This window comes from Anabrus simplex, chromosome X, assembly GCF_040414725.1.
Source record: "Anabrus simplex isolate iqAnaSimp1 chromosome X, ASM4041472v1, whole genome shotgun sequence".
In the NCBI taxonomy this organism is placed as follows: domain Eukaryota; kingdom Metazoa; phylum Arthropoda; class Insecta; order Orthoptera; family Tettigoniidae; genus Anabrus; species Anabrus simplex.
Genome location: NC_090279.1, coordinates 114,650,587 through 114,666,026, shown reverse-complemented (window position 1 = coordinate 114,666,026; position 15,440 = coordinate 114,650,587). Strand labels below are relative to the sequence as shown.

Sequence of the window (15,440 nt, the reverse complement as noted above, 5' to 3'; positions counted from 1 at the left end):
AATAATAAATAGGCAATGAGATGTTAAGGTAGGAGAAGGCTGAAACATTTCAAACTCAATTCTCAATTTCTAAGAAATCATTTCTAATGATCAATGCAAAACTCAGACATTACCAGACAGTAATCCGTCCTGAAGCCTTACATGCAGCTGAATGTTTCAACCTGATAAAGGTCAAGAAGTTAGAACTGGTGGAGCGAAAAATCCTAAGGAAGATACTGGGAGCGCAAAGAACAGAGGATCGATCATACAGAAAGAAAGCAAACCAAAAACTGTACTGCAAGATAGAAAAGATCTCAGACACCATCCAGAAGAGAAGAGCTATTTTCTTTGGAGATATCTACAGAATGGACCTGGGAAGACTGACCAACCAGATAGTAAGGTTTTTTGAGACCAGGAAAATTGTGATACGCTGGCATCAGAAAGTGAAGAAGGACCTGACAGAAATGCGAATACAAGGATCAGAAATAAGCAACAGGAAAATTTACAAGTCGAAAATAAAGAACACAAAGAAAAATTTAGTTTGCAGACCCAAACACCATGGACGGAAGAGAGAAGAAGGCTGCAGAGTGAAAGAATGGATTACTGGGCGCAGATCAAAACCCAGAAGCAGCTGAAATTGAATTAACGTGGTCCACAGTTGGCCAAAATGAAAGAAAGAAGAAGAATCTAGAAAGAGGGGAAGACTTTCTCCTACAACATTTATCTGTTTCTTACCTGCTCTTTGTAGTCTTCATCTTCATCACTATCACAGTCAGGCAAAGGATATATCTTGATACCATTAGTCTCAATTTCTTCCATAACCTGGACATACAATAAGAAGAATTTGTTGAATCTTATGTGCCTGTTGGTTTTAGTATAGTTAAATCGGACCAAGGTTGATGTTGTGGATGATAACCTATTATTTATCTACAAAAACTAAGAACTTTATAACAATATTTATATATAATGACAAGAAATATGCAGAAACTTTTAAACAAAAGAAGATCACAATGAGAGGACATAATTCTTAAAAGAAACTTTCCAAATATCTTTATAATCTAATTGTTTTATAAACATTTGTATGCACAGTACTGATGATGATCCAAAGGATCGAAACATGTCGATGGTTTAAACTATCCATGTGTTAATTTTAGAGTTAACAACATTGTGTATTGAATAAAGTGGATAAAAATTCTATATCTTAATTGTAATTTGTCAATATGGACCAAATATGATTTTTATCATATGTAAACGTCATGCATTAGGAAATGCAAACGCATTTACAAAAAATGTTGTTCAGACAGAAATATTTTACTGGAGTGCAGTTTCGTCCTTACAATAACGTTGATAGTTCCTTAACCCTTTCCACTCAAATTATTTGTAAGTCCTGATTTCTCCCAACTCATATTTATTTCTGTCAGCATTCTTCATATTTTAAAACCTCGTATTAAGTACTGGTTGTAACAATATATACAGGAACGAACTACAAAATTAATGAATGTATGGTATTTACATGACACAAAATCAAGTTTTTCACTTTCTTAACGGTATGTCTTGGGTGCGTGGAAGAGTTCAAAGCAAATGCCTGGATAGAGCCCTGCTTGCTTATCCAACCAGTCTTCACTAAAGTAATCCTGCATTTCTGCCTTATTGTTCATCCCCATGTTGATAATTATACCAATAAATGTCTTCAGCTCTTCTAATGTCACAGCGTTCCGAGAAAACCAGATAGATCTCTACTGAAGTGGAGTATTTTGCTGTATTTTCATTTTGGCAAATTTGTTTGTCTCATGGACTAGAGGTTATAAACTGATCACTAAAAAATAGCTACCAGTACTCTAGTTCTATTTTAGGTCTATTGCCACAACTTATGAATCCACTAACTAATCTGTAAAGAAACTTGACTAATCCTGCATCACCCGTTCTCCACAATCTACAAGATATGTTCGAGGTCAGCACTGTATGACTGAGACCGGGACGAGTCACAATACTATCGCTTCCTCCACGATTTCTTGCGACACTGATATCAATATAGTAATTTGAATCACTAATGGATATATCACTTTCATCGCCAGATTCAAAATTTTCATCACTTTCATGATCACCATCATAAAAATCAGCCGAAATAGACACAAGAATCTCAGCTTCGGTCAGACTGTGCGCCGCCATGTTGCTTGGAAGATAGGAAAAACTAGAAAGGTTCCACCTTTTCAATACAAAAATGTTATAGGTTTATTTATAACATGTATTTGCACTTGGGACTAGTTTCGACGCTGTGTTGGCGTCATCATCAGCCAAAAAATGGGAAAATAGGCCAGTGTGTAGGCATTCATATTACACAAGGTGTTACATTAAACAATACAAATCTTGCAAGGAGATAAAAACATGGATGAATATAGAAACAAATGGATCGTTGAGAAAGCAAAAGTTATACATGTTAAAAAATAACCTTAACCACACATCTTGCAGTGCGAAAATATTCTTCTTGAATGATTCCTGAGTATAAAACACATGCGCACACATTTCTGAAGAGCCAGCAGGCAGGACAAAGTAAAGTGAAACCTTAAGAGATCTTCTGAGAAGAGTTCATCATTTTTCTATGTTCCGATTAAATAATGAAGTCTCCCTTGAGTTCCTCATAAACATACACAACAGGAAATTCTCCTTCACTCTCAACAATAGCTATAAAGACCAACGGTAAATTTCATTTTTCAAAGACGTGAAAGCATGATCTTGAACGTGATGTAACTCCTTTCATTTAACCCATTTTTTACACTAGGTGTTACATTAAATAATATATCTCACGAGGAGATAAAAAACAGGGACGAATGTAGAAACACATGCACCGTTGAGAGAGCAAAAGTTGTACATATTAAAAATAAGCTTAAACACACAACTTGCAGTGCGAAAATATTTGAATTTGAAAGATTCTTCATGTTGCTTCACGCGACTGCCTTCCACTGTCAAGGAAACGGAGCAATTTTGCGAAGCAAAGAGAATCTAAAACACACCTGTGCTTAATTAGGATTGCTCCATTAAAGAGACACTGTAGTTTTTATTGAATTATTTCTACTACGATACTATGTCAAGTTTTAAGAAGTGTGATAAATTAAGCACATAGTGCTTCAAGACTTCTCTTCTTCTTAATTCTCAATCCTAAGATTGGTTGGCAGCAATTTGTCTTCTCCACTCTTCTCTGTAATCCACTAATCTCTTCATTTCCACATATGAGCTGCTCCTACGTCATCTCTGATCTGTCTTGCATATTGCAGTCTAGGTCTTCCTCTTCCTCTTTTACCTTGAATCATTCCTTCCATGACATTAACTATGAAATCATTGTGCCTATAGAGATGGCCAATTAATTGGTCTCTTCTCTTTCTTATTGCTGCTAAAAAGGATCTTTTTTCATCCATTCATCGAAGAACATCTTCATTAGTGAGTTTTGCTGTCCATGAGATCTTTTCCATCCTCCTCCAGCACCACATCTCAAATGCTTCCAGACGTTTATCACATGCACTAATAGTCCACGTTCCTGAGCCATACAAGGCCACACTCCATACATAGCACTTAATAAATGTCTTCTTAGTCTCCACATTTAAATTCCTTGATGTAAGTGGTATCCTTTTCTTGTAACAAGCAATCTTTGCTTGGGCAATTCTGCTCTTTATGTTGACTGAACTTTTGCCATCTGGAGTGATTTCACTTCCTAAATAGGTAAAGACATTTACTTGCCTTAGTGGTATATCACTAATTCTGATGTCGACTGCAATATGTTGGCGGTTGCATACCATAATTTCGGTCTTTTTTGTATTAATTTTTATGTTATATTTATCTCTCAATATCTTATTCATTTTTATTAATGCACTTTGTAGTTTCTCTTCGTTCTCCTCTATGACAGCTTCAAGACTATTCTATTTTAATTTGTTGTTCTTTTAAATTCACTTTATATTATAAGTGAGCAAACCGGTTTGCATATGTTTATCAGTTTATGGCATAAGACTAGCAAGTCTTGCACTTGTAGAAAATAGAAACTTAGAGACAGTATATTTTTAACACAGTTTCATGTTGTTAATATGGTTTTAAATTGTGATCAATTTGACGATAAACTTATATGATTGTCAATTTTTTCTACAAACTTCTATCAGCTGATGATGACAGTGGGGCGTCGAAACTAGTACCGATTGAAATATGTTGTAATTACATCTACGCAACAATTTTTATGTATTGAATAAGGTGGACCCAAACTATAATAAAAGTTGTAAGTTCTTTAACACTATCTTCAAGATTTCCACCAAGATGTCATCTTCTCTGTACGTTCTCCTGTTGTTTGGACATCTGAAGCACTCTACGAATATCGCTCTCCAATATCAGTGGTTCAGAAGAGACAGTCATGGGACAGTTTCTCGTAGTACTTTCTGTAAACAATGTGTGCGTCCTATGTCCAATTCTTCTGGTCATTTCCCTTACCTTCTTGAAGGTTTTATTTTGCTGCTCTTGTTTTCTGCTGAATTCTCTGCTGTATGTTAACATACTTGTCCTTATCCCTGTCCTTGTAGCTCCTTATTTTCCGGAGCTGTCAGTGGAGAGATGGTGAGGGAATGACATAAGTACTGAGTCGGTCATCTATACCTTTCTCTTAACTACCTGTTTTCTTCTCCAGTTCTCTAAATTACTTCCTTCAATCCAATCAGGTGACTTGTCTTCCTAGTTCTTCCTTCACAGTTTCTTTGTTTATCATCCTCAAGAACAGTTGACCACACCTGATCGGACTGTTTTAGGGTTGCTTTGCAGAGTTTTAACTGCAGATGACACAATGATGGATTGTGGAATGTCTTTGCAGAAATAATGCTGTCCACAAGGTAATCTCCCATTTGATTTTGCGCTATGTGTTTTTTGGTCTATCAGCTGAAGATTTCTTAGTATAAAGCTGTCTAGGAGGTAACATAAACCAATATTTGTCTCATTCCTTTCTCCAAGGTCATGCATTCCAACTATGTCATCTTCCTTGCCCTGACTTGTATTCAAGTCCCCCATAACCAGAGCAAACTCGGTCTTCTTCGTGTGCTTCAGGGCAGTTTTAAGTAGATCATGCAACTCTTCAATCTCTTTGCCAGGCTTGTTTGAAGTTTATGAGTAAACTTGGAAGGGCTGCTGTCAAGTTTGATTGTGATCTGAAAGTGCAACCACACTACACTCGCTGCCGCAGGTCAATGTTGTCTGAAAAGTGGACAGTGTACTCCACCATCACATCTCACTCATGCCCACGATATCCATGTTAGGCCTGTCCCCTCGCTTATGGACACTTCTAATGTTTCAGCTGTAAATACATTAGGGCTTTTTAAATTATCTTATTTATTGGAGAGCTTGAATATCTTGTGATTACATTCATAATTTAATTTTTTTGTAAATACCTTCCGAAAATTCATAGTCACATTATGTTTATTTATTTTGTTTATGGTACAGTACATGTTGGAAGAAAGGACATGATGAAAATACAGTAAATATCTAACAACATAATTTTTTTTTTTAAACCTATATTTTTGACAATATGAAAATTTTAAAGAACTAATTAAAGGACCCTGCTGACTCTCTCCTCAGAAACGTAAACAGGTAATAATTGAAGACAAGAATCAGTGACAGTGCACATTACTTCTGTATGTAGGCTGTAATTCCAGTATCAGGTTACATGAGAACATAGTATTTTACTGAAATAATACAACCTTTCCCAACTATTTTTCTGACATGTAACATTATTCTTACCCTCTTTTTGAGCCGAAGAACTTCTTTCTTCGTAAGAACATCAGCTTTTGCAATTACAGGAACTATGTTCACTTTGTTGTGTAGTTGTTTCATGAACTCTATATCCAATGGCTTCAACCTAAAATGAAAATCAGACTGAGATAATTCTGTAAACTACAATGATATCCTCAATTTAGGGGGCTCCAACTTTAGATCTGTCCATATTTAATGGGGGCTTCGAAAAAGTCCTAGAGGAAAGGAGAGGGAAAGTAAGTTAGTGCAAACTGAAACACTTACCCATGACCAAACGGGGATATGAAGTAGAAACAACAGTGTATTCTATTGTCCACGATATTGCGCCTGTTCAGCCCACTCTCATCTCTCAGGAAGCGCTCAAACTGATCATCAATGTACTGGATTATTGCTCGGAAACTGAAACATGAACAGTAATAGATTCAAGACTTGTTACCTGAAATACACAGTTCAAAATTCAGCAGAACATGTTTTTGCCACGCTTCACAAAATAATACCTCACACTCAGGTATATTACCAACTAAACCTTTATTCTTTACCGTTGAAGCATACAAAAGAACATCAATGGATTCGCATTAATTTTCAGAACACAAATGGAAATGTCCAAATAGGGAAGAAAACGAAGTGATAACAGTCCTCCAGGGTGGATTTTTATCACAATTGGAGAGTTTCAGTATGGCATTTATCACAGCCTGGCACCTACGTGGCATGCTCCGTATAATTGCAAGTAATCAGCTTCATTTTCCGTATCAAAATCTAATCACTAAATTTTACACTATTGAGATTCTTCCACCATTTTGATACTTTATTTTGCCTTTTGGCAAATTTTTATTTATATGTCAACAGTACATGTTTCGTTCCTTATTTAGGAACATCCTCAGCTGTTATAGTGGCTTAGGTGAATGGTTGAGATTTTAAACACATAGATTTACAAATACATTGATTCACTTAAAAACTAAATACGAATTAAGATAGATGATATTAAAAACAATGTGAGGTTAGTGTGTACTGGTATGAGAGCAGATGATTACATGGTTGATTGACTTAAAACTATGTCTATTCATTAGAATAGTTGTTCAAAAAAATTTTCACTTTGTTACATTAAAAGTCTGTATGCAATTAAATTTTTTTTTTAATGTTTAACTTCATAACATTGTTCGAATTGTTGAAAGTTTTTCTTCCTTTCCTTCCAGGTAAGTTGTTGTATGTTGTGTGCTTGCTTATAGTACTTTTGATTGAGTCTAATGTGGAAACTTTGGAGCTGATTGCTGATCTATTAATGTGAAGGGAGCCTCGTTTCGAATTTCTGAAATGAAATAAAATACGGTAGTGGGAACTTGTTCGAAAGCATGTGTCTTTGCGTAATAATAGAATGTATAAAAAAGTTCCTTTACTTTGCTATAGCTGAATTCCGATTCTACTGTGAACCTGGAGGGACGTTTGATGCTGCTTTGCATCTGGTAAAGTAATGGTGTGTGTATTCCGTTGTATGCTCCTCCCTACGGGGAGGTGGGGCTGCGTAAAGGGGAGGGGGCGTGTCGGTTACTGTCACGGCATCAACTTTAGAAGGGCTGGGTAGAGGGGATGTACAAAATGGCGGAGGCTCTGTCTTGTTTATCCTTCTACTATTTGCATTGTGTTTTTTGCCTAATGCTTCGAGATTTGATAATGTCCCTTCAAATAAAGGGTTTCTATTATCAATAGTTTCATTGAGGTTATTGTCTTGATTACTTTTTTGTTCTAAATAAATATATAGATTTTCTAAAGTATTAAGGAGAGCTCCTTTGTTTATTTTATGTAATATAGTTAAGTCCTGCTCTGTGGTTGTAAATTGATGTCCTGTTAAACTCATGTGCTGGCCCATCGTGGAAATTTTTTTATGTCTTTCGGCATTGACATGTTCTTGGTATCTTACAGTAAAACTGCGCCCAGTTTGTCCGACATAACTTTTTTTTACATTGATGGCACTTTAATTTATAAACCCCTGATTCAGAGTGTTTGTTTTTACCTAGGGAATTGAGACTGTTGTGATTTAAAAATTTTTGCTTCGTGTTGTTGCTGGTTGAAAATGCGATCTTATAATTATGTTTTCTGAATAAATTGGTTACTGTGTATAGGTTGGGGTTGTTGAATGTGAACTTAGCGTATTTGTCTTTCTTTTTTGTTTCGGGTGTTAGACTGGTTTGTAATTTTTGTTTGAATTTACCAATTATTTTGTTTATTATCTTTGGTTCGAAACCGTTATATTGGGCTTGTTTGCGAATAAAGAGCAGTTCTTTTTCTCTTTCTGTGTGTGTAAAGGGTATGTTAAACGCTCTGTATATGTAACTGTAATAAGCTGACCTTTTTTGCGATTCTGGGTGCAATGAGTAGTTCTTTATTGTGACGGGAGTGAAAGTAGGTTTTCTATGTATCTTGAAGACGAACTCTTCCTTTTTTCGTGTTACATTTATGTCTAAAAATTTTTGAGTTTTCTTTTTCTTTTTCTAGTGTGAACTTTATTCTGGAATCAAGTGTATTTAATTTATTGAGGATATCGTCACTGTTATTCTCTTTTTGATCTATTACGGCAAAAATGTCGTCTACGAAGCGTATCCATAAATTAAGACCTTCTATGTGTCCTATTATTTTGGTATGTTCTAGGTAGTCGAGATAAATATTAGCTAAAATGCCCGAAGCAGGAGCACCCATTGGGAGGCCTTCTTGTTTATATATTTTGTTATTGAAAGTGAAGTAGTTGTGTTTCGTAATGAATTTGAGTATGTTAATGAAATCCTCTACTTCTGGAATGCCGAGTTGATTATGTTCTATGAGATTCTTTCTGATAATTTTTATTGTTTCGTCCACTGGAATGTTTGTGTACATGGCACCTACGTGGCATGCTCCGTATAAGTCGACGGAGGTCACGTTGCGGTATCAGATCCCATTCTGCAATGAGAGCCTGTTCGAGGTCTTGGAGAGAGTTTGATGGAACAGTACGCCCATGAACACTTCTCTCAAGCCTATCCCACATACGCTTGATGGGATTAAGGTCGGGACTCACTGCTGGCCATTCCATCTCTTGAACGTCCAGTTCTCACAAGACAGCTCTAGTGATGCGCGCTACATGAGCCCTGGCTTTGTCCTGCATGAGTACGAATTCAGAGCCAACAACGTATGCAGCAACCAGCACATGCTGTAGCAGTCTCTGCTCGATGTACCCTGCAGCTGTAAGATTACCACAGACGACGACAAAATCCGTATGGCCATCAATACTGATGTCAACCCACACCATCACAGAACCTTGTCCGAATCGGTCGCCTTCCTGGACAACATTTGGCATGTACTGCTCACCACGGTGTCTCCATACACTTTGATGTCCATCGCACTGCGTCAAGGGAAATCTGGACTCATCTGTGAACAACACAGGTCTCCATTGGAGAAGTTGCCAGTTGACGTGGGTACGGGCAAACAGAAGGCGAGCAGCGCGATGTTGCTGTGTTAAACGGGGCACTCGAATAGGACGTCTGGGTCGTAAGGACACTTCTCTTAACCCGTTTCTTACTGTCTGGTCAGACACCGTGACTCCAGTGACCCTCCTGAGGTCTTGTTGCAGTTCTCTGGCAGTTGCTGAACGATGCCGCAACGCACAGATGGTCAGATATCAGTCGTCCTGTGGGGTTGTCATGCGTCCACGACCTTGTCCAATCCTCCTTGTGAATTGGCCTGTCTCATTGTAGCGATTCCACAAGCGTTGACTAACTGACAGAGAGACATTGAGATCCACAGCAACAAGACAAAAAGTCCATACTTCCTGGATCAAAGTGAAGGCCCTTGAGGCTTGAACCTCGTTAAGATATCTCATGGGATGTGCTGGTTTATGTACAATGTGCTCAAATGACCACAGTCTGTGTACCTCACAATGACACACAGATGCACCGCTATTCACTTTGTTTTGAGGGGTCACCTGACAGTTAAATGCATGGGCTACACCTACAGATGAAGTATAACTTCAATTTGACATACACTGAGTAGCTAAGGACTCATGATATGCTGTACCACCATTGGAACCCCATCTACCAAATTAACGTTCACATACCAGATGTTACAAAACACGTTCGCCTAATTTTTTTGAACTGTGTAGCATACTTAGAAAATATTTTACAATACCATAAAGACTACCAATACAAAAGGATGACATCATTCTGGGTTTGCCTTGAATAGTGTGTTTAATAGAATCATGTATTAACTGTGCGCAAAATTTGTCCAATAATCGTATCCAAGTGCCTGCAACGTTGTGGCTTCAGTAACTATGTCACTAACAGTGGTGAAATCTTGAACTGGCTTTCCACAGCTCAGTACAGGAAATGAATATACATTGTCTAGATCTTGCATTACATCACATCACGATTCTGTATAATTCCATGTTGACCCTGATTATGAGGCACGAGCTGGAGTTTGTTGGGTAGCGTAGACAGTTCTGATGTGTACAAGGCATGTTCAAGGTATCATGCGGTTTCCATTAAGTGGCACTTTATAGTGGTATCCATTTCTGAAGCAATTATTTATCGTTCAGTAGCTGTTAGTTTGCGAGTATGTAGACCATGTGTTACGATTGTCGAGATGAACACCGTATCAACATTCGCTTCTGCTTCAAACTGGGTTTAAGGGAACACACAGCGGTGTGAAAAATATTTCCAAAAAGAAAGGAAGTTTACCAGATCAGGTTGAACGTGAAAGTGTTATTTGTGGTCGTTTTTGACATTAACGACATTGCGCACCATCAACTCTACTGTACCACACAATAAACAAGGTGTCACTGAAACCAATGTTGCTATGGCAAAGTTTTGCTGTATTCTTACAGCCTTACTTAAGTGATATGTTTTGTGTTGGTTAAATGCTTCTTCAAAGCAACACCATAACTAATTAAATGTAAAAACAACTTATACGTTAACACAGTTCAATCATTCTGGTTGTTGCCATTTCTTGATGGAAGCTGACCCTTGGTACAGGTGACAATAAAATGTAGCTTCTCCCGAAAAACCATCTCATTTATGGCTATGACGTTATGGACGTTATGAAAGGCCATGCTCAGCCTGTCAGAAAAACAATGGGAAGCTACCTCATTCCTCATTATGCCTTGTATACCTCAGTATGGTACTGCCATCCTTCTTATAACTGGTGCTATTTTGAGGATCCAAACAGCTTCCAGACATCACAGACCATTAAATCATTATATACTCTACCTTGTATCAAGGAAGGTGTGTAGTCTCCAAATTTACCACTAGGAGCTGCATAAAATTATTTGTTTTTGTGCGATGAATGTTTAAAAATGTGAAGGTCGTGTCCGCACATCTTGCACACGTCAACAGTGGTGGCAGACTTACGGGACGATTTATTTACAAACTATGACAATCTACCTGATTACATACATAGTTTAGGGAATGACGATTATGTCGAGCCAGAAAATGAACTGTACTTCAGTATAGTATTGAAAACACTTCTAGTCATGTTATACAGTGAGAGTGATTATGAAAATGATTTTGTAAGTGGAACACTGTCAATTGCCATGGTTAGAGATAATTTGGAAAGTAACAAAGATTTCCACGTTAATATTGGTATTAACAATATCACACATTGCCATTATTCAGCGATTATATTTTGATTTTTATGACATATTATCATTCCAAATAACATAATTTTATCCAAAACGAAAGTTCAATCAATCAATCAATCAATCAATCAATCAATCAATCAATCAATCAATCAATCAATCAATCAATCACTACTGATCTGCACTTAGGGCAGTCACCCAGGTGGCAGATTCCCTATCTGTTGCTTTCCTAGGCGTTTCTTAAATGATTTCAAAAAAACTGGAAATTTATTGAACATCTCACTTGGTAAGTTATCCCAATCCCAAACTCCCCTTCCTATAAACAAATATTTGTCCCAATTTGTCCTCTTGACTTCCAACTTTATCTTCATAATGTGATCTTTCCTACTTTTCAAGACACCACTCAAACTTATTTGTCTACTAATGTCATTCCACGCCATCTCTCCACTGACAGCGCGGACGAAGTTTTCCTAGCCCAAACTTTGCAACATTTCTGTAACGCTACTCTTTTGTCAGAAATCACCCAGAACAAATCAAGCTGCTTTTCTTTAGATTTTTTTCCAGTTCTTGAATCAAGTAACCCTGGTGAGGGTCCCATACACTAGAACCATACTCTATTTGTGGTCTTATCAGAGACTTGTAGGCCCTCTCCTTTACATCCTAAACACCCTCATAACCATGTGCACAGATCTGTACCCTTTATTTACAATCCCATTTATGTGATTACCCCAATGAAGATCTTTCCTCATATTAACACCTAGGTACTTACAGTGATCCCCATAAGGAACTTTCACCCCATCAACGCAGTAATTAAAACTGAGAGAACTTTTCCTATTTGTGAAACTCACAACCTGACTTTTGACCTCGTTTATTACCATACCATTGCCTGCTGTCCATCTCACAACATTATCAAGGTCATTTTGCAGTTGCTCACAATCTTGTAACTTATTTATTACTCTATACAGAATAACTTCATCCGCAAAAAGCCTTATCTCTGATTCCACTTCTTTACTCGTATCATTTATATATATAAGAAAACATGAAGGTCCAATAATACTGCCTTGAGGAATTCCCCTCTTAATTTTTACAGGGTCAGATAAAGCTTTGCCTATTCTAATTCTCTGAGATCTATTTTCTAGAAATATAGCAACCCATTCAGTCACTCTTTTGTCTAGTCCAATTGCACTCATTTTTGCCAGTAGTCTCCCACGATCCACCCTATCAAATGCTTTAGACAGGTCAATCGCGATACAGTCCATTTGACCTCCTGAATCCAAGATATCTGCTATATCTTGGTGGAATCCTACAAGTTGAGCTTCAGTGGAATAACCTTTCCTAAACCCAAACTGCCTTCTATCAAACCAGTTATTAATTTTGCAAATATGTCTAATATACTCAGAAAGACGCTTTCCCAAACCTTAACACTGCGTAAATCTCCTCTACCGACATCATATTACCTACTCGACAAGCCCATCATCGTGGTTACGCAACACCGTGACCTAGGTGTAATATTAGATACAAAATTACAATTTAAGACCCATATAGAAACATATACAACCAAGGCTATGAAATTACTAGGCATTCTCTATCGCTTCACAGAAATTTCTGACCCCATTGCTCTTCGTCACTTCTTCCTCACGATCGTTCAACCTCTCTTAAACTACTGCTCTCCGATTTGGACAACAGCCAATACTAAGCAGTTAGACAGAGCAGTGTCCTTCTTTGCTGCAATTGTAAGGAACAGAAACCCCAAGCTCAGAAATCTGTCTACGCAGCAGGTATTAATGGCAATTTATGTGTCACCGCTGCACATCAAGCGACAGGTAGCTGACCTGAGTTTCCTCCACGAGATCTTAAATGGACATTACCGCTCGGAACATCTTGTTTCTCTCTTCTCTCTCCGCGTTCCTTCCCGCTCCACCAGAACCAAAGAACTTCTCCACATTCCCCACACTCAGCACTCAATACTTCAACGATCTTTCCTAATCCGCCTCCCAACACTCTTTAACAATATTAATAGGAGACAAGAGCTTGATATAGCATCAAATAAAAGTGTATTCGAGAGGTGTGTAAATAGTATCTTAAAGATAAGTTGATGTGAAGGGATTATACCGCCATCTTGACCCACGACGACTTGGCTATGGACATGGACATTCTCATAGTTTTCGATTTGGACAGTTATTAGTAGGATGTGTACCTGATCTTGTTATATTTTGTTATGTTTGTTATATTTTATTATGAAAGTTTATGTTTGTTAAATAGTCTGTTGACAGTGCAAGTGAAATTTGCTCAGTGTAGCTGTATCTTGTGCTTCGTGAATAAATAAATAAATAAATAAATAAATAAATAAATAAATAAATGCATGTCAAACTGACTGGCCTGTAATTTTCAGCTTAATGTCTATCACCCTTTCCTTTGTACACACTGGCTACTATAGCAACTCTCCATTCATTTGGTATAGCTCCTTCATGCAAACAATAATCGTAAGTACTTCAGATACGGTACTATATCCCAACCTCTTTTCTTCGGTATATCCCCAGAAATCTTATCAATTCCAGCCACTTTTCTATTTTTCAACTTTTGTATCTTATTGTAAATGTCATTGTTATCATTAGCATTAGTCCCCTCCTCTATCTGGACATTATCCTTGTAACCAACAATCTTTACATACTGTTGACTGAATACTTCTGCCTTTTGAAGATCCTTACATACACACTCCCCTTGTTCATTAATGATTCCTGGAATGTCCATATTGGAACCTGTTTCTGTCTTAAAGTATCTATACATAACCCTTCATTTTTCACTAAAATTTGTATGACTGCCAATTATGCTTGCCATCATGTTATCCTTAGCTGATTTCTTTGCTAGATTCAATTTCCTGACAAGTTCCTTCAATTTCTCCTTACTTCCACAGCCATTCCTAACTCTATTTCTTTCCAACCTGCACCTCCTTCTTAGTCTCTTTATTTCTCTGTTATAATAAAGTGGGTCTTTGCCATTCCTTACCACCTTAAAAGGTAGAAACCTTGTTTTCACTTTCCTCAAAAATTGCCTTAAACCCATCCCAGAGTCTGTTTACTTTTTTATTTATCGTTTTCCACCGATCGTAGTTACTTTTTAAAACCTCGCTCATGCCTGCTTTATTAGCCATATGGTATTGCTTAACAGTCCTCCTTTTAAGAACTTCCTTTCTATCACATTTATTTTTAACTATCATTTATTTTTAACTATGACAGAAGGAGCTTCGTGATCACTAATACCATCTATTACTTTGGTTTCTCTATAGAGCTAATCACAGTCAAGAGCCTGTACTACAAGAAATACCATAAGTTAGTGTGGAACTATACATTTGCCTTAAAATGTGGATTTTCATTCATTGAATTTAAATTTTTTAAATTCATAATTTATTTTAATTGTAAATGTTTTCAGGTCTAAATTGCCATTAATTTAAAGGAACATTTCTTTTACAGTATACAAAAGAAAAAAGTTTCACTGAGCATTGGTATAAATTGAGAGAGTGACAATTTTTTTTTTTTTTCCAGGAGAGTTGCCAATCAGACAAAACGTAGGTGGCACTCTTGGCTAGTACCTAACAAATACGCGTGGCACTGAAAGGGTTAAAATCCTTAAATCAAATTAAAATTTAATTTTTAATGAGAAGCTATTCTATTTAGAATTTAATTAATTAAATAATTTTAAATGTTCAAATATTATTCAGATTTAATTTTATATAGTATGATGAGATAAGATTCTCCTAGATGCTTGTGATGACTGTGACTCTCCATAGCATACCTGTCAGTGTTATCAATGGCATCACCATAGCCAGGAGTATCGACAACGGTCAGGCGCAGTTTTACCCCTCGCTCTTCAATCTCCACAGTGGAGGCGTCCAGTTTCACGGTCTGGTGGGTCTTCTCTGATTAAACATTAAGAACACTTAGTTACAATACATACAGAACTAAAGCAAAACACTTAACAAGTACCAACATTCACAATGCTAATGGAAAGGAATACATAGCAGAGGTCAGTGTGGGAAGAGGAGACAATCTCCACCAGGCAATTGAAATAAATAAAAGTGTAAAGAGAGAGATGGATA

At 37.1% G+C, this 15,440-nt stretch overlaps 1 protein-coding gene across 2 annotated transcripts in view; it reads right to left on the bottom strand.

Moving 5' to 3' along the window:
• Septin1 (Septin 1) overlaps positions 1–15,440 on the bottom strand; it is a 124,401-nt gene that overhangs the window by 68,054 nt on the left and 40,907 nt on the right. For both annotated transcript variants that reach the window (XM_068231007.1, XM_068231008.1), the window contains exons 3-6: positions 15,137–15,260; positions 6,016–6,150; positions 5,740–5,857; positions 715–801 (exon numbers count right to left, since the gene is read on the bottom strand). In XM_068231007.1, coding sequence (XP_068087108.1) covers positions 715–801; positions 5,740–5,857; positions 6,016–6,150; positions 15,137–15,260 — 464 coding nt within the window. The remainder of the gene's footprint in view (positions 1–714; positions 802–5,739; positions 5,858–6,015; positions 6,151–15,136; positions 15,261–15,440) is intronic.